At 45.2% G+C, this 25,128-nt stretch overlaps 1 protein-coding gene across 2 annotated transcripts in view; it reads right to left on the minus strand.

Annotated features, from left to right (window-relative positions):
- LOC144828259 (uncharacterized) overlaps positions 1 to 25,128 on the minus strand; it is a 37,557-nt gene that overhangs the window by 11,725 nt on the left and 704 nt on the right. The window contains exons 2-3 of one of the 2 annotated variants that reach the window (XM_078686333.1): positions 21,111 to 21,230; positions 18,050 to 18,205 (exon numbers count right to left, since the gene is read on the minus strand). In XM_078686333.1, coding sequence (XP_078542459.1) covers positions 18,050 to 18,205; positions 21,111 to 21,230 — 276 coding nt within the window. The remainder of the gene's footprint in view (positions 1 to 18,049; positions 18,206 to 21,110; positions 21,231 to 25,128) is intronic. The other variant, XM_078686334.1, reaches the window with a different exon arrangement.

The following is a 25,128-nucleotide window of genomic DNA, read 5'->3' on the forward strand; positions in this document are numbered from 1 at the left end:
CTTCTCAAGAAACCTCACCTTGATCCCTCTGACCTGAGTAATTACCGGCCAATCTCCCTCCTTCCGGGAATCTCAAAAATCGCTGAGATTTTCGCTGAGAACCACATCCTCTCCGATTTCCTGGAAGTCGCTAGATTGCTACACCCCTCACAAACAGGCTTCCGCCCTGGTCAGAGCACGGAGACCGCGTTGCTAACAGTGGTGGAGGAGACCAGTAGACTGCTAGACTCAGGAGGAGCGGCTGCCATCATCCTTCTAGACTTAAGCGCAGCCTTCGGCACAGTGAATCACCAAGTTCTGATTCACCGGTTGAGTGAGCTGGGTATTGTCGGCATCGCTCTGAACTGGCTCCGCTCATTTCTGGAAGGTCGCATGTTCCAGGTCTTCGAGGATGGTGTAACCTCCACCCCCCACCCCCTTCGGTGCGGTGTCCCACAGGGCTCGTCGCTTAGCCCGACCCTTTTTAACTGCTATATGGTCCCACTAGTATTAGCATCCATCGTAGCCCCGTTTGGGATCCAGATAGTTACATACGCCGTCGATACCGAACTTGTAGTGGCCCTAAATCAATCCAACCCGTATTCCACCTCCCTAAAATCCTGCTTGACCGCGGTGGTCAACTGGATGGGATCCTCCCACTTGAAATGAAATGGTGGAAAGACGGAGGTCATGACCCTCGGCAATTTTGATAACTCTGTATTCAGAACCATCTGGCCAGCTTGTATGGGCCCTGTCCCTGTCCCTAAGCCAGAACTAAAAAGCCTAGGTATCTGGCTGGATAACAAACTGACCTTTCAAACACAAGCTTCCAAAATGGTGGCAACTTGCTTTGGTCTCCTCAGAACAGCCAGGAAGGTTCTCCCTTTGCTTCCCCCCCAAGCCAAGAAAACCATGGTGCAGTCTATCATTCTTTCTAGACTGGGCTATGGTAACGCACTTTACCTGGGTGCCCCCGCCTCGGTTATCAACCTCCTACAGGTCCTCCAGAACTATGCAGCTAGGCTACTCAGAGGAACCCCCAAACTTTCCTCAGCCAAACCCGCCCTGCGTCTCCTTCACTGGCTGCCCGTGAAGGAGAGAATTAGCTTTAAGGCACTCTGCCTTGTCCATAAATCCATCCAGGGCAAATGGCCCCCTTGCTCTCAGCCATCCTCCACCCCCATAAAACCAGGAGGCAATTGCGTTCAAATGATCCTCACTTCCTCGCCATTCCAAAAATTAAACGAGCTAGGAGTGACGGAAGATTATTCTCCCTGAACGCAGGTAGATTATGGAACGCTCTCCCCATACACCTTCGAAACCAACCCAGCCATGGCATTTTCAGGAAACAGCTGAAAACTCTTCTTTTCCCCTAAACTGCTCCCCCCCTGCTCTTATCACTTACTGAGTAGCCTTGCCTAGCGCTGGGAGGCCTCCGGGTAGCCACGCGCTTTACAAATGCACATTCAATTAAATTAAATTCAATTCTTCTGTAGTGGCACAGCATATACAAGTACCACATTTGTGGTGTCCTTGTACGGGTGGTAACCCCACGAATGTTCTCACTGAGATTGGATTTTTTGGAGGTAGGGCAGCCCGCACTATTTGGTTGGCGATACTGCACTCTTTTTTGAAGGTAAACAAAGGCACCTTATTAAGTGTCTCATTCAAGTTTTTTACCAGATGCCAATTCTGAGTTATTACTTTTTTTTAACATGTTTGAATTTGGGCAGAACATAGAGACACATACAGTTCTGTCCATCTCACTTTTTGTTCTTTTTTCTAGGAGACATTCCCTTGGGGGTCACCACGCACGCTTCATGGCCCTTTTAAATAATTTCTTTGGGTACCCCCTTTCCCTAAGATTTTTTGTCAGTTTCAAGGCATGCATTTGAGATTCGTCCTTGAAATGGCAATTGCGTCTAATTTGAAGGTTTTGCCCATAAGGCAAGTTCTCTTTTAGATTCCGAGGACGATTGCTTGAGAAATTAAGCGCCTTATTTCGGTAAGTTCGTTTTTTAAACAGGGTGGTTACCAATCCTCCTGCAGACGGGTAGACCTCCACATCTAAGATAGGCATTCTTGTCGTTGAATGGTTTAGGGTGAACTTGATTTCTTGTGTTCGATTGTTTAGCCAGTGATGGAATTTGATCAGATTTTCTTCGTTACCGGTCGAGACCATAAACACGTCGTCATCTACTGGAAACACGAGACATTTACGAACTGTAAATCACGCTATGTCGTCTACGGAATAAAATGTCAGTGTAAAATGTTGTATATAGGGAAAACGAATCAAGAAATAAGAACCCGAATTACACAACATAAATCAAGAATTAAAAAAGACGTACAAATGGCCCCGTTGGTGAACCATTGGTGGCTACACAATCATACAGAAAGAGACCTGATCTGGACAATCATCTCTAAAGTAGAGCAAGATATAAGAGGTGGCGACCTCGAGATAAAATTGTCTAGAAGAGAAGCAATGCTAAGCGTGAAATTCAATACTGCAGTGGATGGTCTGAACACATTGTCTGAAATCTATACATTGAGCTAAACAGCACATGCTACTTTCGTGAGTTGTAGCCTGGGTTCATGTCCATTGAGAGCCAACCTGAAAAAAGACGCCTCACATTTGAGGATATATGATAATCAAACTACAAGTAGATGAATAATGGAGCTTCACCAGATTGAACCATATTCATGCCATTCTCACCCATAAGTCAATAAAGTTTCATAACTTTTGAATTGGAAACGACATAGGGCACCCCCTGGATCTCATTTTAGTCCAGGCTGTGTAGGCATCCGTTGATGGTCCACCTGAAAAAGATGCCCCAATTGTGAGGACACAGGAGAATCAAACCACAAGTAGATGAATAATGCCATTTTCACCCATAGATCAATAAAGTTTCATACCCTTTGAATTGCAAAAGACACAAGACGAGGGCTCCCACTGGATCCCATCAAAGTTTAGGCTGTGCAAATCAATCTAGCATTTTGTTTCACTCAATTTTTTAAATTTTTTTAGAGACACTTTCAACTGACCTCAACACACGAGCGTCGCAGCTACTACATATCCCATAAAGCATTGAGATGGGCAAATGAAAATAAATATGGATCAGCACGCAATGACGGCGACCCCGCCATTCAGGCGGGCTCAGCATGTGGGCATAGCATAGGTCGCAAACTGTTTTTCCGAATAAACATAGATGATCAGACGCCTCGGAACAGCCAACGGACTACATATCCCTACAAGCTTTGTACATGGAAGTAAACATAAGTAATTGACGCAGAGCGTCTCTATGTAGCGATTGCGACTGGGAGTTGCGCTGAACACGGCAACCCGAGTGAATTCATCAGCCCCACAGGTATTGATCTGACTAACGACCGAGTGCGAGGGTCGGTCATTACGCAAAAATGCTTAGAAGAATCGCCGGCCTCACAAGCATTTTTACCCTCTCGTAGGTTCACCCCGATTGCGCCACCGCCCCCACCAAGTTGTACGAGGTTAGAGGATTTGCATAAGACCTGCCGGACGAAAATAAGTAAGTCAAAAACTTCCCCTGTAAACACACACACACATGTTTGACTAAATGGTGACACTGACCAATGCTGATATGTGCTTCAGGTCTGAAGGTGAAGGCGCTGAGTTTCAATGAGACGTCGAACACGAGATTGATGCAAGTCTAGTTCCCCTTGATATTTGGTAAAATTACAGTGGCAAAGTAGATATCTTTATGAATTGGTGGTTGATTACTGTCGGTTTGGCTTTGTTTTTAGTACAGTTCCTGCCGTCGGTTTAATCAGAAAGCTCATCCAGATAAGGTAAGAGTGTTCTAGGAGATAAAGGTGGTGAGCAGCTAGTTTTTTTTTTGAAGATGAAATGTAAGAACAAAATCTTTCTCTTTTGTCTTCCAGCTATTGGGTCCTGAAGAGAACTACACAGCTACTAGGAGTTCGAAACGCGTAGACCAGTTTTTTTTGAGCCATAGGAAAAGTCTAACAAAGCTTTAGATTGTGTTTGGAAAGATTAAAAGATAATTTAGGTTTCTATGGCATTTTTTCAAAACCATGAATGAAAGATTTGTAAATAGATAGTGCTAGCTGTGAATGTAGCGGATGTATGTCGGAATGAGTGTAAAGGTTGAATGAGAGATTGAATGGGGGAAATTGAGACTTGTAAATGTTTTAATGTGTTATTTTTGTTGCAATCCTGATGTGAAAAATGTAAATGTATTGTAAATTTGAAAATGTTTTGCTATGACAAAAAATGTATTAAAAAGTAAAAGATGTATTTATGACAGACTTAGAGGTCTGTAGCACATGTTGTTTTTAGGTCTCGCGTCAGCGAAAGACCTTATGTCGCCCGTTTTCGGGAATGTGGACAGGAGAGGGTGCACGAGCGCAGAGCTGCTCAGTTTTCACCTCGTGAGCGCGCACGGCGCCGTGCCCCTCTCCTGTCCACATTCCCTTGCGCAAACACTCACTCACGCATGCGCACATACACACACACTGCATACACTCACGCATGCGCACATACACACACTGCATACACACACAAACGGCAGCCCCAGGCTTCCTTGTTTAGCCTTTAGTGGCGTTCCCACCATTAATTCTAATGAAACACTTATGAAACAAAAGTTCCCAGAAGTCCGACGGAAATCCAGCTGTACTCCATCTCCCGGCGTGCCTTGCGCTTGCCTCTGACGCGCATGCGCAGTGCGGGGAGTTTCAAAGTCCTCGGAAGCATTTGAGCAGGTACCGAGAATGGAGGTGAGAGGGAGCTTCGAGGGACGGCAGACTTATGGGGCACGGGACTGAGATTTGGGGATTCTAGTATTTAAAGCTGATGATGATTGTAGCCGTGTCCAAATGTAGCTCCACCTTCAGTCCGTTACCGTTCGTGCTGCGCACCTACTGTTTACCCGCATTCTGAATATCACTTCTCCCGGAGCCCCCTTCACCCTCGCTGTTCAGTCTTTTCTTTCACTGTATCATCTGTGCTTCCTAACCTCTCTCTTGCACCTCTCTCCCACCTGTCGGTGTGTGCTTTCTTCCTTGCTACTCCACTTCTGCAGTTCTTTTTACCTGCTCTTCTCTTTTTCAGACTCTCTTGCCGTTGTTTCTCCTCAACCCACCCCAGTTTTCCATTCTCCCTCTCGCCTCTATTTATATGGGGTATTATACATGTGTTGCCACGCTGGTAGGGTGCTGAAGAGCCCAGGGACAGGCAGTGCTTTTTGTCCCTACTCCATACTAGTACAGGGAGGGCAGGCTGGTTGGTGACGTTAAGAGATTCACAGAGCTCCAGAACAGGCTTTGCTTGTATTGTAACTGCAGGAAAGTTACCGCAGAGCCTCAGTAATGTCAGCCCCATGCCTGGCATTGACCGTGATGTAGAGTGTTACAGGGTCAGGGCAGGCTTGAATTGGGTTTCCAATTTGGCCCGGGCACCCCCCATAAAAGGGCCACATAATCAAGGATCACTTATCTCACTGGGCTCATTTTTTAGAGAATGTTTGATAAATTATGTATTTAAAGGCTCGTTGAGGCTGGAACATTAGTGAAAACTAGAAGCATTCTATGTTGGCTGGGCGAGCGAGGTGAAATAAAAGAGCCCAAAGACCACAACTCCTGATGTGGCTATGTTTGCCACCTGGCTGTTTTTTTAACCAGCATTACCAGCATTTTAATTTCCTGGCCGGTAGGAAAATTAGGAAAATCACCTAAAGCTGGTATTTTCTCCTCTGATCAATATGTACTTTAAACAGTAAACAAAAGGTGAACACAGTTTGAAATGTGGCCTAAAGCTGCTTTAATGATCCCAGACGGATAATACAACTAAACAGTGGCAGAAAAGCATTGTTACGAAGAAATACAGATGTTTTCATTATTGTTGAAGGAATCCTCTTTCATTATAATTGAGATTCCCAGTTTTTAATGATATTTTACAAATAAAGACCAAAACAGTTTTTTTCTTTCTGCATCTATTTTTTAAGATCGAAAATTGTAGAAAATGTGTGATTCTTTAAAGTGACTCTTCGTGTTGTCTTACATGAAATTCCAGGCCAACAGCTGAATAGATAGATGACACGGTATTAAAAAAAAAACAGACTGAAGTTTCCTTATCAAGTGGCATATGTCAGCATAATGCCAAAATGTACCTGTGGAAGCAGCGTTCTGTTCTATTTGGCTGCTTAATTTGCTACAACACGACAAGCTTCACTTTAAGAGTGCATCTTTGAGTTAAATGTCGATATCTACAATTATTCACAAAGTAAATATGGATAAATACATTCGGAAATATTAAAAAAATGTATATCAAAACTGGAGCACTGATTATTTTCCAGCCTTGGCATACTCTTAAAACTTGAGCAAACAGAAGGTTATTTTATATTGTAGTTTGATATAGCGAGGGCAGCGATTATATGAGCACTAATCATATTACAGAAGATCAAATTCATTTTTATTTTAGGCCTTTGATAATTAAGTCATTTTGCCAGAATCGCAGAATGTTGAGCTGAGACTGGAACTTGAACCAATTGCCATAGGTTCAAAATCATCAGCTCTAACATTAGAATCTCCCAATTTTCCTCTCTGGGAAAGGTGCCTCATTGTGAGGCCCATACAAACATAGACCCCTTTCTACCAAGGCCTGAAAGACTCTGGTACTGAGGTGCCAGCAACAGGCTGTCAGCGAAGCCGCTTCACTTACTCTTCCCAGCCTATAGCCTCAGGGCGATGGCCTGGCAGGGGAGGGGTGAAGAAAAGCACAGAGCTGCTGCTCCAGCGCTGCTGAGGTGATCATGGCCCTATGGTCACATAACCTGCCCCCAGTCTGGCGCCTCAGTTTAACAGCATAGCAGGGGAGTGGGACACTGCTTCTCAGTGTCTGCTCTGGCCTCAAAGGGGCCAGGCTAAGACAGCAGCAGCCAGACCAATACTGGCGTAGCAAAGTTGCTTCAAACCACCCACTCCGAGCCTTCCTGCTCATGATGCTGGCCCCACATTACATTGTCCTGGCAGGGAAGAGACAGTAAGGCTCTGTATGCGGGTGGACAGAGCTGCTGACAAAAACCGGTCCACAGGTGACCCTTAGGCACCGGCCCAATGCCTGACTGCCCGCCTTCCCAATCCGATGCTGGTCAGGGACAGGTCTGGACTTGTCACCTCTGAAAGATATTGCAGAGCCATAGGGCAGGTTAAGTAGTGCCAATGCTTGTGGTATTGTAGAGCCACAGACCAGGTCACAAGTATTTCCACTGAATGTGGGTACCGTACTGCGGAACCTACGTTCTGCAGTACTTCAGAGACAGACCAGGTATGGTCAGGAGTGCAATATGCTGGGGAGCAAAGGGACAGGCTGTGTATTGTTCTTGCTAAATAATACTTTACACCCCAAGAACTGCCTGTCTATTGTTGTTCAAAAGATATAGCTGAGCCCAGAACATGCCAGGTATTGTCACTGAAGAATGTAAGTACTGCTGGACATCTGTACATCACAGCATAGAAGCAAGCCTTGTTTTGTAGGTGTTGGCCAGGGATCACTGAAAGAATATCGACTACCACAATATCGAGTACCCAAAATATCGAGGTGAAAATATCTACTACAAAAATATCGAGTTTGTATGTACAAACAGGTAAGTACAAAAATATCGACTACAAAATATCGTTTACAAAAATATCGTTGTAAAAAATATCGACTTTACTAAAAACAATGTTTAATTACATTAATATAAAAAATTAATTACTAAAATATAATTAACAATACTTAAAATAACTTTTAATAATTAAATATTTAATGAAAGTAAAAAAAAATATATATTTTTAATCATATTTCTTAAAACATATATATATAGTAACAACATTTAATTAAATAATAGGCAATATTGTATATGTACCCCAAAAACCCAAAACTGACCCTGAACCCTAAAAATACCCCTTTACCCAAAAACTAAAAACTGACCCTGAACCCTAAAAATAACCCTTTACCCAAAAACTGAAAACTGACCCTGAACCCTAAAAATACCCCTTTACCCAAAAACTGAAAACTGACCCTGAACCCTAAAAATACCCCTTGACCCAAAAACTGAAAACTGACCCTGAACCCTAAAAATACCCCTTTACCCAAAAACTGAAAACTGACCCTGAACCCTAAAAATACCCCTTTACCCAAAAACTGAAAACTGACCCTGAACCCTAAAAATACCCCTTTACCCAAAAACTAAAAACTGACCCTGAACCCTAAAAATACCCCTTTACCCAAAAACTGAAAACTGACCCTGAACCCTAAAAATACCCCTTTACCCAAAAACTGAAAACTGACCCTGAACCCTAAAAATACCCCTTTACCCAAAAACTAAAAACTGACCCTGAACCCTAAAAATACCCCTTTACCCAAAAACTGAAAACTGACCCTGAACCCTAAAAATACCCCTTTACCCAAAAAATGAAAACTGACCCTGAACCCTAAAAATACCCCTTTACCCAAAAACTAAAAACTGACCCTGAACCCTAAAAATATCCCTTTCATTTAACATAATTAGCAATTAATCAATTAAATAAAATTAATTACCAATTACATTTTAATTAATTAACAAACATTTTTTAATTAACAATTAATTAAATATTACTACCAATTATTAAATTAACATATTTAATTAATTATAATTAAATTACTTCCCACCCTATTCCCCTATAAACCCACAACCCGCTAGAGAAAATACATTATTTTAATTGACATAATTAGCAATTAATCAATTAAATAAAATTAATTACCAATTAAATTTTAACTAATTAACATATATTATTTAATTACCAATTAATTAATTATTACTACCAATTAATAAATTTACATATTTAATTAATTATAATTAAATTACTTCCCACCCTATTCCCCTATAAACCCACAACCCGCTAGAGAAAATAAATTATTTTAATTGACATAATTAGCAATTAATCAATTAAATAAAATTAATTACCAATTAAATTTTAAATAATTAACATATATTATTTAATTACCAATTAATTAATTATTACTACCAATTAATAAATTTACATATTTAATTAATTATAATTAAATTACTTCCCACCCTATTCCCCTATAAACCCACAACCCGCTAGAGAAAATAAATTATTTTAATTGACATAATTAGCAATTAATCAATTAAATAAAATTAATTACCAATTAAATTTTAAATAATTAACATATATTATTTAATTACCAATTAATTAATTATTACTACCAATTAATAAATTTACATATTTAATTAATTATAATTAAATTACTTCCCACCCTATTCCCCTATAAACCCACAACCCGCTACAGAATTAAATTACACAATAATTAAAAAAATAATTAATTAAAAAAAATAATAAAATAAATTGACACTTTTCACACATATTATAACATAAACACACTATAAATAATTAAATATTATTTAAAAAACTATATTTTTTACTATCTAGATTATATACTTGGATATTTTCACTGTCTATATTATTTACAGTCGATATTACTTCACTTACCTTAAAAACGATATTTTGGCTGTCGATATTCTGTCTAGTCGATATTTTCTCCAAACGATATTTAAAACTCGATATTCTGTCCAGACGATATTTTGGAGTCGATATTATGTCTGTGCACCGTTGGCCAGGTCACAAGTCAGGGATGGACGCAGATTTACGGAGTCTACCAACTATTTTTAGAGGATTGACTCTGTTCCCCTTTAGCCAGAGGCCAAGGGATACTAAAACATGTTTGTTTCATTACCTTGTTTCTCACCACGTGGCTGCTCACATTTTTAGGTCGAGCCTGGCGTACGCAGCGCGAAGCGCTGTCGCCAGCGAGGCTTATTGTTGTGTAAATGTAAATGTATTGCGACTTATATAGCGCACGTATCACCCGAAGGCATCAAGGCGCTTGCCTTGGGAACCCGTCCTGGCTTTTTTCCCTGTGAGATAACCCCTACTGGGTATCCCCAGGGTGAAAGCCAGGCATCCCGCAGCGGGTGGGCCGCCGTAGTGGAGATTAAGCAACTATTGCCCAGAGTTGCAGCGTGGGACCCCATGATTAAAATAGGCACCGAGGTGAGAATTATCGAGTCCGTGGACATTTTGGGCTCAGGACCCTGCCGCGTCGGGAATTGAACCCTGGTCCCGGGTCAGACCTCTGCATCAGGGTCTGCCGCTCTAATCAGTGAGCCACACTCCTCCACTTGTGGACTCCAGTTGTGGACTTGCCTCGGAAGTGGAACAGGAGATGGGCACGCGCAGAGCTTTTGGCGATTTGAGCAGGTACACACGCACGTACAGCCATGTGCCGTGCACATCTCCTGTCCCGCTTCCGAGACAAGTCTGCCTCCTGCAATTGCATTTTTTTAATGCCCACGCACGCTCCACACGTACAGCATGCCCCACTTACCGGGCGGGTTGTGCTTCCATGGGACTTCTCTCTGCGGGGTGCGCTCCTTCATGCAGGCTGCAACACGCGGGGCTCCCTCAGCTCACAGGAGCCCGGGACACTGCCGTGCGCTCCATCGCTGCCCATGTCCCAGGCAAGGTTGGCAGCACGCATGCTCAGTACGTGAGCGTGTGTGCACGAGGAGCTATTGTGCCGCGTGCTTTCAGTTTCCCTCCCCGCCCGCTTGTTTACAATTTCGATCGCAAGGCTAGTTAGGAAAGGCTGATTCTTTCCTCAATAATTGCCAGTTTGTCTCCGGATTGTGCTTTGCTTTATAATTGGGGTCAATAAACTACCGATATATAATGCACTCAGTAAGTTCAGCACAGAAAAAAATGTATATCTGAAAAGATGGTGGGCGTACCTCTATCACCCACTGATAGTAACAAAGATTGAAATGAAACTGAAATGCGCAGCTCACAATGGGGCACGTGGGCAGCTCGCTGGGCGCTGCAGCGGGTCCCCGCGGAGCTTGGTGGGTGGCTTGAAGTGCTCTTTTGGAAGTACAAGTGACCCGGCCACGCCTACCAACTTGTGAGGGTACGTTTAGCTATACATCTATTGCCACCCTGTTGGGCTTCGATATTGCAGCTTCCCGGGCATACACAGAGCTCCAAGGTCGGCGCATTAACCCACCCTACAATTTTACTGGAATTGGAACCTTTAACCTCGTCGGCTCGCACAGAGCTCTGCAGTCGGCGCATAAAGCTACCGAGATTGGAACAGGTGATCCGCTGAGTACACATAGAGCTCCATTGCCTCACCGGGCTCTCTTAGAGGGACCTAGAACTAACTCACACACACATTCCTGCAGATCGTGAAGTAACTGTTAAGGGGAGGGGCAGGCTCCCCAAACGTAGTCTCCAGAAATCAAAGTCTTTTGCACCCGGGCTCCCCGGTTGAACCGCTGCGGCCTCTTTTGGGTGGCCGTAGTCAGCTTCTCCACCCTCCTCCTGGGGCACTATTACACTGCAGAGGACCGCCGACCTCAAAGTTGGGGAACCAGTTTCAAGTCCGGTGGGGGACGCTAAACATCCTGTAATTGTACATAAAACTGCAAAAGGCACACATTTCAAATGTTATTGACCTTTGGAGGATGAACATCTATTCGACCATACCACCTAATTCCCCTTCACCCACCCAGCTCTAGAGTCAATGAAAATTGGTTCCTACGCCTTGAAATTTATTGCAGCAGGATAGGTTTTTCAGGGAGAGGGGAGGCAAAATTATGTAACCAATACAATGGGCTCACGTTTCGCTCAATTTGTTAAAAAGATATGGGGACTGGGGCCTTGGTGGTGGTGTTTAGGAATAGAGACAGTGCATTATCTAATACAGATGTTACAGTAAGCTCTACCTCGCGGGAATCTTCTGACTCGGGTTTAGTGAGAACTTCCCGTGACAAAGGGCGCTTGACGCCGCCTCTCTATGGGCAAAAAGGAGGTTTTCTAACAGTGTACCACAGACCCGGGAAACTTCTGCAGACAGGCCTATATGCCTATATGTATTTAATTCTAAAACATACACAACCAATCTATCAACAACGGGGGGGTCACGCACTGGAATGCGGTCATATGGCCAAGATCACACAACCTGTCAACTGTAGGCAGACAATGACCAGGCAGGGGAGGTGGATTCCCATCAATGAGAGATCTGCTACCTTCACTCCCAGATCCAAGGACAGTAGCTTCCGGGAGTCTGATATTTACACAGAAGCTGATATGGAAAGGCCGTGAGCAGAAGGGTGGTGGGAGGTGGGCTTGTGCATTGGCAAGGCTGACAGATAGAAAGAACCAGAAGGGGGGTGGGAGAGGGAAAACAGAGGAGAAACTGACAAGTGAGGAGTGAGGCAAGCAAAGTGTGTGTGTGTATGGAAGACAGGTGGAGGAGTGATCGAGTCTGTGTGTGGTTAAAAAAGATAGGGTGAGGAATACGCGTTTGTAGGTGTGCGTGTAAAAGAGAGGAAATGACAAAAATCTGAGAGAGAGGAGCAATCTTATCAAAGGTACAGAGTAAGGGGCTGTCTCTCCAATTCAGACATCACCCATGTACTTCTGTACGCAAATGTTCATCTTGGTCTGTGTGTTTCCGTCGACCTGCTTGTGTACGCATGGCATGCATGTGTCTACTGGGTGATGATGGGTGAATGCAAATGTGGTGGGGGGGTGCGTGGGCCTTTGTCTGTATACCTTGTCTGGGTATGTGTGTTTATCGGCATGCGCGCCTTTGTGAGCACTAGTGTGCTTGCCTCTGTGTGCCTTTTGTGTAGATTCATGTGTGTATGTCTTTTGTAGTTTGGTGTCTATACATATGTGCATGGTTTGGAGTTTATGGACCCCATGAGTTTGTCTTGATGCATGTGGTTCGGCGTGTGTGGCTGGTGTGTGAGTTTTAGCGGTCCAGTGGGTGTATGTAAGGACTAGTGTATAGTTGTGCTTTGGAGAGTTTGATATGTGTTGTGGTTCAGCATGTGAGAGGTTGTGTGCGATTTTGCGTGTGACTGTGCGGCTGGTGCACTGGTGCTGTTTGGTGTGTGTGTATTGTTCAGAGTGTGGGAGAGTTGAGTTTTAGAGTGTGTGGCTGGGGACGCTCATGTGCAGTTTGGTGTGTGCGTTATGTTCAGCGTGTGGGAGGTTGTGTGTGGTTTAGGGTGTATGTGAGATGAGAGAACTATTGAGCGACAGAGAGGTGCCCCCTCCAGACTTGAAATTTAGATCATGACAAGGAGGCCCTTCTCTTCACCAGATATCCTTCGATCAACCACTGCAAAGCCCGATCAAGGATACCAAGCACTATGGAAATTCCCCTACAATGTAACACACTCCCTGCTTCTTCCCAGCCCCACTGGCAGCATTTACTAGTCTGTTCCTGGGGTAAAAGGAATGAGCAGCTGTGATTCAATGCGACTACTGTTGCTCAGAGACTGTAGCAGGAGGCGCTTTCGACTAGATCCATCCTTCTTGGCTCTCATGGGATCGGATGATGTCACATGGTTGACGACCGAGCACAACCCAAAGGGAATGCTTATGAATTTGTACACAAGTAGTTCTGGGGCGGATAAAGCTCACACTTTGCATCCCTGGTCCACTTTGACCTTACTCACTATGTCCCTCACCCTAAACTAAATGTTAACAGTAACTCCCCACACATTCTAAACAGATCAACCCAATCACTTTGGTTCTAAGTCCTCGCTCCCCTGTCCCCTCTACTTTTGAGGTCTCACCCTCTCCCCTTTTAAGAGAAATCACATGAGGCTTTTTGTTCACCTTGCGAAGCGCCCCCTTCCCCAGAACGGACTCTACCATCACTGGATTTACAAATTGTAACACTATTTGCATTTGACATTACAATCATTTAAATACATTTTTACAAAACATGTACAATATAAAAAACAATGTCATTTACAAGGCCATTTACTCAAAACAATGTCACTGCGAGACCTATTGCATTGTAAATGCTTGTTTTCAATATGGTTGCACCAAATAGGTTATAACTAAATGAACAGTATTGGCATTTGTTAAGTTTAATATTTGACACCATTAAGCAGGACAAATTGTGGGCCCTGATGGGAAGAATGACTGATTGCCTTCCTACGCAGGTTACAAGCTAACCCCACAGTTGTTATAAGATACAGTACACAGTGGGAAAAGACCAAGCCGATTGTCTCTACAGAACATGTTCGGCAAGGGTGCATCATAGTCCTGTTTCTCTTTTTAATGTACACAAATGGCCTAGATCCTTTTTTATTGGATAAGGAGATTGATTTTCATTGAATTTGTTGTAACCATGTCCCAGTACTATCATATGCAGCTGGCACAGTATTAACGGAAGTAACAACAAATACCCTTCAAAAATCGTTTAATGATTTTTCAGATTTTATATCGTCGTTTGAATTAAAAGCCAATTTTATTAAATCTTTTACCATTGTGTGTCTCCATATCAACAAAAACCAGAAATGTTGCTGTAAGGGGCAAAAGAATAGATGAGTTGAACAACTTTACGTACTTAGGGAATGTTGGACCTGGCCTCGTGGCGTGGTTCCCCCCGTTCCTCAGCACCCCGTTAGCCTAGCCCTGCACCCAGAATCCCCTGGTCGTCCTGTTCCGTGTACGCCCAAACCCCCTGCACGAACCCGCAACCGACGACCAGTCCCGCATGCCCCGTCCTACTTCCTGGCTCCGAGCTCCCAGAACCTGCATCACCCCACAGGGCCCAGCAGCCATTTTCCTTTCCTGAGGCCCCTGACTCCCTGGGCCTAGCCTGACCCCGGCCCCAGCGAAACTTAGGCTCTAGACGCGCCATTCCCGACTGGGGCGTAAAGGGATCCCCGAGTGAGATAAGACAGGGAGTTTCGAATGCACCTCCGGCCTCCCCCGAGAGACTGGTTTTTCTCACACCACTGTCCTCCCCCTGAGGGCCGGTTTCGATCCAACATCTGGCCTCCCCGAGTGCTGGCTCCAGACCCTGATGGGCGTTTGGGAATTCCCGGGCGCATCTTCAAAAAGGATCAAAGAGCCAACCGCCGGTCCTCCCAGCGACCAGCCCCCCAAGGCATGAGGCCTCTGCCTGTGAGGGTCCGGACATCAAAGGGCCAATGGACTATATCAAGGCCCACCCGAGGACTAGTGGGCAGTTGTATCCTGGACAAGAAAGCCCTGCTGATCTGATCGCGGCTGACCGTTGGGGAAAACTGAACCTTCGAACTCTTCGAGCCCTGCTGACGCTGTCGCGGCTCCTTCTCGTAACAACGGAACTGGAACATCGGAGCCCTGCTGACACTGTCACGGCTCGTCCTTGTAAAGACAGAACTAGAACCTCGGAGACCTGCTGACCTCGTCGAGGCTCGAGCTTGAACTCTAAAGAGATCTTTGTTAAACCTCCTGAGCCCTGCTGACGCTGTCGCGGCTCCTCAAGAACACCTCCGGATCGAGCCCTGCTGACCTCTTCGCAGCCTGAGGAGTACTCTGGTCCGGCTGGACCACCGACGCTACCAACACGACCTGAGTCAACTCGAAGTGAGTGAAGCAGCCAGTACGACCATCATCTTTCGTATCCCCGGCTCGAGGGTTGAGAGCTGTACGCAGGGTACGCTTCGTACTGGCCTAAAGACTGAGACTGTCCCGCTTCCCTCTTCACGAATTCCTGAGACTTTACGATCCCTCGATCGCTTGTAAATAAGAGTGCTGATTCCTTTTTACTGTTGATAAAGAACTTGTTACTGAAAACCTAATGTGTGGTGTCCGTTCGTAATGGGGTGTGAGCTCAATGTGTACGATCCTAGGCCCAAAGTCCTCCCCGGCGAGGACCTCACGTTAAGACTCGGCAGTACTTGTGGGAGAGGTGGGTCCCGGGGTGGTCAGGTGAACATAACCTGGCCCTCTGAGATCGCCCCTTCTAACAGGGAACCTATTCAACAACCAGATGAATTGGGAACCCCTTATTACAGCAAGGGTGCAAAACACAAATACAACTGTGGAGGGGCTATTACACTTTGCATGCCAATTCGGACACAATCCTGTGAAAGATCTTGTCTCCCTTTACAACGCTAAATGTTCGTCTGTGGAAACCTATGGGCAGGGGAGTGGAGTCACTACAAAAGCCACCAACCACAGGTGTTGGAAAATACATTTATAAAAAGGTTATTAATGACCCCCATTAGAGCCCCTACATACTTTTGCTATCAAGAACTGGGGTTAACGTTCGTACAGGACAGCATAGGTAGTGCTCTTCTGCTCTTATGGGCAGAAATGTGGCTGGCTGGGAAAGTAATGTTCTCAGGGGAAGTAATCAAAGATTGTATTAACCTGGACAGTGCCTTTACAATCCCATGGCTTCAATTTGTAAAAGACAAATTCCAACAGATAGGACTAGGGTACTTTTATGACATCCCTGAAAGCATTCCCACGAATAGGAAAGTCATCATCAAAGAGGGACATCAGTCTAGGGCCAATACGCGCTACTCACAACACAAGGCGATGGGCCTCTCATGTTTGCTTCTCGGCCCACAGCAATTCTATCTAACCTTTGCCAGCCATGTACAGATCAGATTCCTTTAAACCAGATTTTGCTGATGCACTTTGCCCTTTCTAGTAGCATTTCCGTCTGAAAAAGGATGGGTCGATAACCTCATGCCCTGCCCGTGTGATACTTTGGCAAAGCAGAGCACTATGCACTTTATCTTATGAGATCTTCTTAAACAACATTTATCAGATGGACTGTGGGTAAGCCCCTTCCTCCCCCTCCTGTAACCAGGAGCCTGGAAAGGCCGGTGGGGCTGACCTGTGTTGTGTTCTCATTAACACAACTAAATGAAATAAAGACCAGTGTGATCTGAAGTGAGGGGCAGTCTAAGGTGGGTCACAGGAGGCAGATCAACACCCGACGCCCCATCGATGAGTTGTTCCTGCTCCACATCCAAAAGGACTCTTTTGTGACCTGAAATCACTGGTCCAATGATCATTGCTGGGATTGGAGCTGAAGCGTGCATCTCCTTTCCTCCTTAGCCAAGTTGTTGAGCAGTTTTTCTTTTTTAGTTTCCTGCTTCCCACTAAGAGAGCTTCCTGCATGCACTTAGTCTGGGAACCGGAACTCCCACCTAATGTTTACTTTTATACGGAACAAGGAGGAGCAGGGAGAACTCATCTTTAAGAAAACTCTACATGTTTGAAATCTGTATCCCTGGTCCATACCTGTGAGAACATATTTGATGCCAATGAGAATCCTGAGGGGAGGCGTGTTCAATTAAAATCTTAATTCCCAGTATATGATTACTATGACAAGACGTTGGTGGCTGATGATGTGGAGTCAATCTATGTGAAGGTTGATATTATTACAACTCTCAGAGGTGTGTATACTCTTGATTTGGAGTTACGAGCTGGGGCAAGGAAGCATGATACATGGAGTAATGAAGATTATTTGTGAGAAGTCATACACTATATCTACATTTTACACCACTCTGTCACAGATGTCACAGTCACACATCGAATGCATGTTGACCATCCCCTCAGTTACAGATGTCAGAATCACAGAATTTATATACCTTACATTTAATTTCTGTTACTGAACATACCTTTGCATTTTATTTCAAGGTATGTTATGTTAATTTATGGTATGTTATGTTATGTTAGAGTTTTTTGTAAAGAATAAACAGCTGGCCAAATCGGTATTCCCAGTGCCGTCAAGAGAATAAACGACAGATGTGTCCAATGGATGGGACATCTTGGGGCCTGCGAGGAGGGGCAGGTCATTAGATCTTTGTGCTCTTGAAGCAGTCTATGAGTGATAAGATGTTAGTACATGAGGACTTTAACTTGTGGGCAATGCACAGGGCCTTACAGTCTATCTGTCTCTTGGCGGGTGCCAGAGCAGTTGTGTGAGAGCCAAGCAACCCCTCAGTTACAGATGTCAGAGTCACAAACTGTACAAACCCTATACCTACTTTATATTACAGATATAAGAGTCACAGTCTGCATGTACCCTAAACATCTCCTCTGTTACAGGTGAAGGCATCACAGACTGTACATACCCTGTACACATCCTCGGTTTCTTAGATCAGAGACAAACACTGTATGCACTCTGTGCAAAGCATGTCAGAGCCATGAACATACATACCTTGCACATCTCCTCCATTGCAGAAGTCAGAGTCGCAGCAAGTTCTGCTAATTCCTAAATAGAGAACTGAGGTCTTAAGGGTTAAGTCTCTTTCGCAGACTCTTTTCTGAGAAGGATCCAGACAGTCCTTGAATGCAGTTAGAATAACATTATTCCCTGTTGGCAAAATGCACATTGTGAGTTCCAGAGCAGACATGAGTAAGAAGTATGGATGAAACCGCCCCTTGAAAAAGCATTGGTTTGGTGTGTTAAAATAATTCGTAGAATGTTTTTCAGCAAATTTCAATTTTATGTAGGGAGAAAAAATCCTCTTGAACATTTTAGAATGAGGTACCACATCTGGCATCTCCCTCAACAATGCTTACTTAATGGTATTCTGTCACTGATGTCACTCTCATGCCTTTATAATGTTTTCCACAGTTCTAACCTCCCATATTTTCTTCCAGAGACTGTTTGCAAATAAGTACTTTGAAACCAGGCATGCAAGAGAACTCAGGCTGACAAGGTTGGAAATGTATACTAGACACCACGTATTAGTGAATCACAAGTTGCTGCCGCGTGGACGCAATGGGAGGGCATTTTGAAGGTCACAGAGGAAGGTTACAACCAACACATTAACCCCTCCCATGCTCGTGACAGAACCGTTGCGTCACGAGCCTCGGGTGGGCTGTGCTGGTGACGGAACGGTTCCGTCAAGGCTCCGCCGCCGCGCCTGCGTGGCGCTGATTTCGCGCCTGCGCGGCGCGTTCTATTGAGCGGGCGGGGCCGTGACGGAACCGTTCCGTCACAAGCACAGCTCACCCGCGTGCCGTGACGGAGCGGTTCCGTCATGAGCACGGGACCGCCGCGCCGCCGCCCCGCCCCCTTAGTGCTGCGGCGGAATAGCTGCCGCAGCGAAGGGGTTAATGGCCAGAATCAGTTCTTCGATTGTACTGGTGTTTTCTGCTGCTAGGCACCTGCACTTATTTCATGTCAGCGGCACAGGTTCATGACCATTCACCACATGTGGACTCTGACACTCCGGGGCAGATTCACAATAACTGTTGCATCCCTGCATATCAGCAGGGATGAGCCACTTATTGTGCGCCACGCCTCCGCCACCATGGATGTGCCGCATTTATAGTGCGGCGCACCATGGGGCAAAAACGGCACAGATGCGTGACACCTCTGTGCCGTAAAGGTGGTGCATTGCTGGAGTTGCTTCGCAAGCGCGACGCAGCTCCAGCAAGGCTCCAGTGTGCCCTATCTTTAAAGTGCAACATCAATCCTTACGCCTGCTTCAAGCAGACGCAGGGTTTTGACGCAGCATGGCCAAATCTTGTAGATTTCACTCAGCCACTTTTAGAAGACATTCCTGCGCCGGAACGCCCCCCCCTTGCGCCTGAACGCCTACTTCTGGCGCAGGGCTTTACAACGTGATACATCTCTCAGATGCGTCACGTTGGAAATACCCCTTAGAATGGCGCCTCTTTTGCGCCGCCGCTGCATCACAAAAGTGACGCTGCGTAAAAGAGGCGCAAGGGGCTAGCAAATCTGCCCCTCTATATTTAAAAAAAGCACATGAGCAAAGTGTTTAACAATTCAGTATAGGATTATCAAAATATTAATACCGGGGTGCTTACTCAGGCCCATTTTACTGCTTTGGCTCACATAGTATTATCCAAATTGTCATACTTTTAGGCCTGTCATTGTATGTAGTTGTTGTTGGTACTGGTATCTGGCAGCGCTGACAGGGGCTGCAGGAAGTGCAATCTGCCCCGGCCTCTCAAGAATGTTGTAATCATCATCATCATCATCTTTATTTCGGCAGCATGTGCCATAAAAGGTACAAATAACATTAGATCTAATACAGTAAATGTTAAAATATGTGCAACCCTTAAAACATATAAAATCAATACACAAATATAAGGACTAGCCATTCTGTATGCTAAAAATGTCTACATCACTGTTTATTATTTTACCAATTTATCATAATTCCCCATCTAAAAGATATCTCCTCCTATGCCAAACTATCCCCAGATATTTGACTACGACAAAGACTATGTGCCCTGATAAATCGGTCTTAAGAACCATATATGCTTGCAGGCTGTGGGAGAAACCCAAGTTTTTACATAGTGGGACGATCCATTTCTTCCGTGCCTGCACATAAGCGCTACAAAAGAACAATATGTGCAAATCAGTTTCCTGTTGAGATTTGCACCCTGGACAATGAGACGGGGAAAAATCTACCCATTTACTAGTATAGGCCCGTAATGGTAAACTGCCATACCTCCATTGTAGATACAGTTTCCTGATTAGTATTGGGGATATGGTATCTAAAACAGTTTCAAACCTATAGCTGTCCTTTATTATTAAAAATTATGACGTTAGGGTGCAGAGGCCGCTTCCTTGCAGGTGAATAGCCATTTTACTTTCCCGGTACTGGGTAATGAGCTGCCTTCGTGTAACCCCGGGACATGATAAAAGTGGGTCAGACCATAAGGTGGGTAGCCCTAACTTCCCTAATTCTATCTTAATATAATTTAGCCAGGGAATTTTCCCGATGTTTGGAAGGGTAGGAATTTCCTGCCATTCTAGCCTGTAATTCGCTAGCTCTGGTACAGACAAAATCCTGTGCCAGAATAATAGAGGCCGCAGGCCCATGTCTTCATCAAGGGGTCTCAAGGCCAGGTCGAGTCTAATGGGCAGCAGCGGAGTGGTTGGAGGAAGTGATAGGAGCTGTCTGATAAATTTATTCTCAGTTACTACCAGATCACGATTACACGTATGGCCCCAGAGTTCACTTCCGTACATAACAGCTCCCCTGGCTTGTGCTCTATAGATCTCTAGAGAGGGACCCACCGGCTTAAAAGAAGGCTGGTTCTTAGAGACTAATTTGATGATCCCGCCTGCTATTTGGGCCAGCTTTATTTGTGATTTCTCCCCTTGGTGCGCCCATGACATTTTTTCGTTTAGGGTAATTCCTAAGTAAAAATGTTGTAATCATTATTTTACAAAATGATCACTGACCATAATATTGACTATTAAGTTGCATTACCAAAATGTGGCATGTGGCACTCACCAACTGTGTTGTTCTCCAGTCCTTTTATGCAGTGAGTGACGTCAGGAGAGCATTGCTTGAAGATCCCTGAGCATTGACTGCTGCCGGTAGCAAGACACTGCTCGCAAAAGAGGCAATCTGCTGGGAAAAATGAAATGAATTCTAGAGATCTGAAAATAATTGTGCTTTCAATTCAATATGTGTAAAAAAAAACGTATCAATGTTATAGCCTTAGAGTAGGGCCCCTTCACTCTTTGCAGTGAAATGATTTAGCAATGAGGAGAGGCCAAGAAACGTCTGGGGCTGTATCATACATATGGTGCATGTTAGATTTGGGGGTCTCTAGCTGGCACAGGTAGGTATTGTGACAAATAGGGACCCTCGCCTTTAGTCAGGATAGGAGGATTACACTTCTAAAATAACCCCTGTTCACCCCCTTGGTAGCTTGGCACGAGCAGACAGGTTTTATCTCAGAGGCGTTGTGTGTTAAGCATTTATGACCACATACAGTTCAGTTCTTAGATGCAACACTCTTCGTCATTGTAGCTTAGGTTGCGTTGCGCTTCCATGACAAGCAATGTCGCAGCGACGGGAAATGCGGAAAAATTCAGATACAAAGAAATAAAGATCTTCCAGATGCGGCACACTTCTCGGGGATGCGAGAACTTCTCAGTTCGATGCATGGACTGCAGCTGTGACATCCTTGTGATGCAACGGCAGCAGCTCTCCAACAGTGACGTTCTTCTCCCACGATGCGTGAAGTTTCCGCTCGATGCGTCAACTACAGCGGCGACATCCAAGAGGCGACGCCAGCAGCTCCGATGGCGGCGCGCTTCTCGGGGACGCGAGGTGCTCTTCTTCCATGAGGTGCAGTGCGGCAGTTCCAGTTGCGACACCCTCCTCCGGAGTTGCAATGGCAGGCACAGCGACACGCTCCGACCTCATTGCGAGATTCTTCTCCTGATGCGGTGCAGTGCAACAGCTACGGCGGCAACACCCTCCTTCGGAGTTGTGACCGTAGCAGCAGCGACGGCGACGCGCTTCCTCTTCATTGAGGCACTCTTCTCTCCAATGCGGTGCAGTGCGACAGTTCCAGCGGCGACACCCTCCTTCGGAGTTGCGACGGCAGGCACAGCGACTGCGACGCGCTTCTTCTTGTTGAGTCACGCTTCCAGCTCCTTGTGACACGCAGTCCCTCAGAAGGCCCAAAACAACAGCAGGCACTTCCCAAAAACTCTGGGGAGCTGGGTGGGTGAAGTCTGTTGTCCCTGAGACTTCAGCAGGAGACAAGCTCTTTTCCAAGCCCTTGGAGATCCTTCACAAGTTGAAACCAAAGTACACTAAGTTCCTTTCTCCTTCCTTTGGCAGTAAGGCAACCACTGCAGGCCAATTTCTCAAGCAGCACTTCAGCTTGGGAATAGTCTCTTCTCAGTTTCTTCAGGTTCCTCTCCTCAATAAAGGTTTCTTCTTGTAGTTCAAAAGTGATCTAATTTCATGGGATCAGGATCCCAATATTTATACCCCAAAATCTTTGTTCTCTGAGGGGAGAGGGGCCTTTGCCCAGTCCAAACAAGTTCTGAAGCACTCTGTTTACCAGACTTCTCCTTTCCTTTCACAGTGCAGGGCAAGCACATCAGACTTTCCACAGGAGGTGGAGCCAGCATTGTGGAAGGCAAGTACAGTCCTGGAGCACTATTCAAGGTTCAGGTGCAACTCCTCCCTCCCATCTAGATACAGATCTCTATATTCACCACTGGGCTGACTCAGCCTGTCTCTTGGAATCCTCCAGTCCTGTCACTCTCAAAACCAGACAAAGGAATCCACAACTTAGCAGAGATAGGCTTGAATGGTTAGAAAAGCATATACCTACTTTCTAAAAGTGGCATTTGCAAACAAAGAATGTTAAAACCAAACTCACATTAATATATATTTTATCATTCTGAGTTCAGGCATACTAAACTGGAATTTCTACCATGTTCTTTGAGTCAGTTAGGATTATAAGATGTTATAACAGCCCATTCTGGCCTATGGAGAACAGGTAGCCTTGCAATAGTGAAAAACGAAAATGGCTGTAATTCACTATTAGGACATGCCACACACACCAGGGCTTGTCCTGCCTTATACTTACAATGCACCCTGCCCATGGGTCACTATAGGGGTGACTGATATGAAGAAAAGGGAAGGTTTAGGAACTGGCAAGTGAGTACACTTGCCCAGCCAGCATGACAGTACCAGACTGCAAACAGGCTCTGCAATGGCAGACCTTAGACACATTTTACAAGGCTGCTTCTGTGGGTGGCACAACCAGCGCTGCAGGCCCACCAGCAGCATTTGGATTTACACGCCCTGGGCAACCTCTGCACTACTCTAGGGTCTGACAAGTAAACCAACTAGCCAAACATGGAACCACTGATTCATACATCAATTAACAATAGGGAGCACTTGCACTGTGGCACTGGATAGCAGTGACACGGTGCCCAAAGCATCTAACACCAGCAAAAACACATGAGGCAACAGCAAAAATGGAAGGGAGACCCACTCCAATGGTGCCAGGTCTAACAGTGCATTTTCCTTGTTTGCACCAGGCACATCTTTTAAATGTGCCATGTTAGGATCAATGCCCTGCCCTCAGGGCAGCAGCAGAATCATGCTGTGCTGGGAGCAGTGAATTAATGTGAAAAATAGAGCAGCTGCTTTGAAGCTGCTCCATCTTTCTCAGTGCAGGCGGCGACCTGCCCACACTTAAGGGAGATTACAAATCCCCTGCAGGCAGGTGCATTGAGTGGGTCCCCTTCATAGGGCTGCCCTCAGGGGGCACACTGACAGTGTGCCTCGTTTAGTGCTCCTCTGGACAGAGTTTCTGTCTCTGCACCACATCTGTAATATGGGACGGGCGTAGAGACAACGGGAATCCCTCATTTGCATAGGCCGCACTCCCATGCAAATGTGTGACGGCTGTCTGATGATAGCACTGGCGCTTTATGTGTGCCAGCGCTATCGTTATTACAGACGGGGATGCACAAGTGTCAGAGGCCCCTTCTGTAATACCAAAGTGCCTGGAGTGTGGCAAGCAGGCGCGAACGCCCGCTGCGCCCCAAGTGCACTTCTGTGATGTGGCACCTGGTGGTCAATGGTACAACATACAATGGAAAATAAAAAGAATTCAGAGAATTCTAGCTGTTTGGAGAGTAAAAACTGAAGGAACATGAACAGAAAATGAGAGAGATGAGCACCAGCTGAGGGCAATAATATCATAACAGAATGAGACAGAGAGAGAATGAGAGAAACACAGAAATGGAAAGAAGGAGGCAGAGAAAGACAGAATATATAGAAAAGGGAAAATAGAGATAAGTGGAATTAATGAAAGACAGAGGGGCAGATTTACTAACATTTGAACCAACACATAGCAGCAACCAAAGCTGATGCGCTGTGGTGCATCAAAAGGCAGAGTAGAACTGCACAGTGTCTACATAGCTATTGTGCTGTTTATCTCTCTGCCTGTGCTGGAGCACGTGTGGCCGCCTTGTGCCATGCACACGCACTTGCACCATAGTGAACTGGAGTTGGGACACAAGTCTCATGTTTGATGGAGCCCAAGTCCAGGAACAAATTAGACTCGTTGGTACAGATTTTGTTCCATATTTCATGACAAAAAAGCAATCTTTAATATCTGAGTCACATTGACGTGACGTCCTTGTGGAAACACCTGACAATTATAATTCTTCGATCAGTATTATCAGCAATGCCTGAATGGCTCTACCACTTCAAACCTGACACAATCCCAGCATCAAACCACCTGAGACAGATGAAGAAGTTAGGAATTACTAACTGCCTGTGAGAGGACTGTGGAAATAAGACTGGGAAACATTTGCTTCCACCCGTGTCCTGACGCTGCAAGCACAGATGGCCTCTGAAATGGCTGGTTCAACGAGCCACTTGCATCTCCACACTCCCAACCTTCAGGCAAATATATTCTGGTGATCAACTTATGGAAACTGTGACAACAGATGCTCTGAGTGTGATGACCCTCAATCCTGCA

Source organism: Lissotriton helveticus, chromosome 4_1 (assembly GCF_964261635.1).
Source record: "Lissotriton helveticus chromosome 4_1, aLisHel1.1, whole genome shotgun sequence".
Lineage (NCBI taxonomy): Eukaryota > Metazoa > Chordata > Amphibia > Caudata > Salamandridae > Lissotriton > Lissotriton helveticus.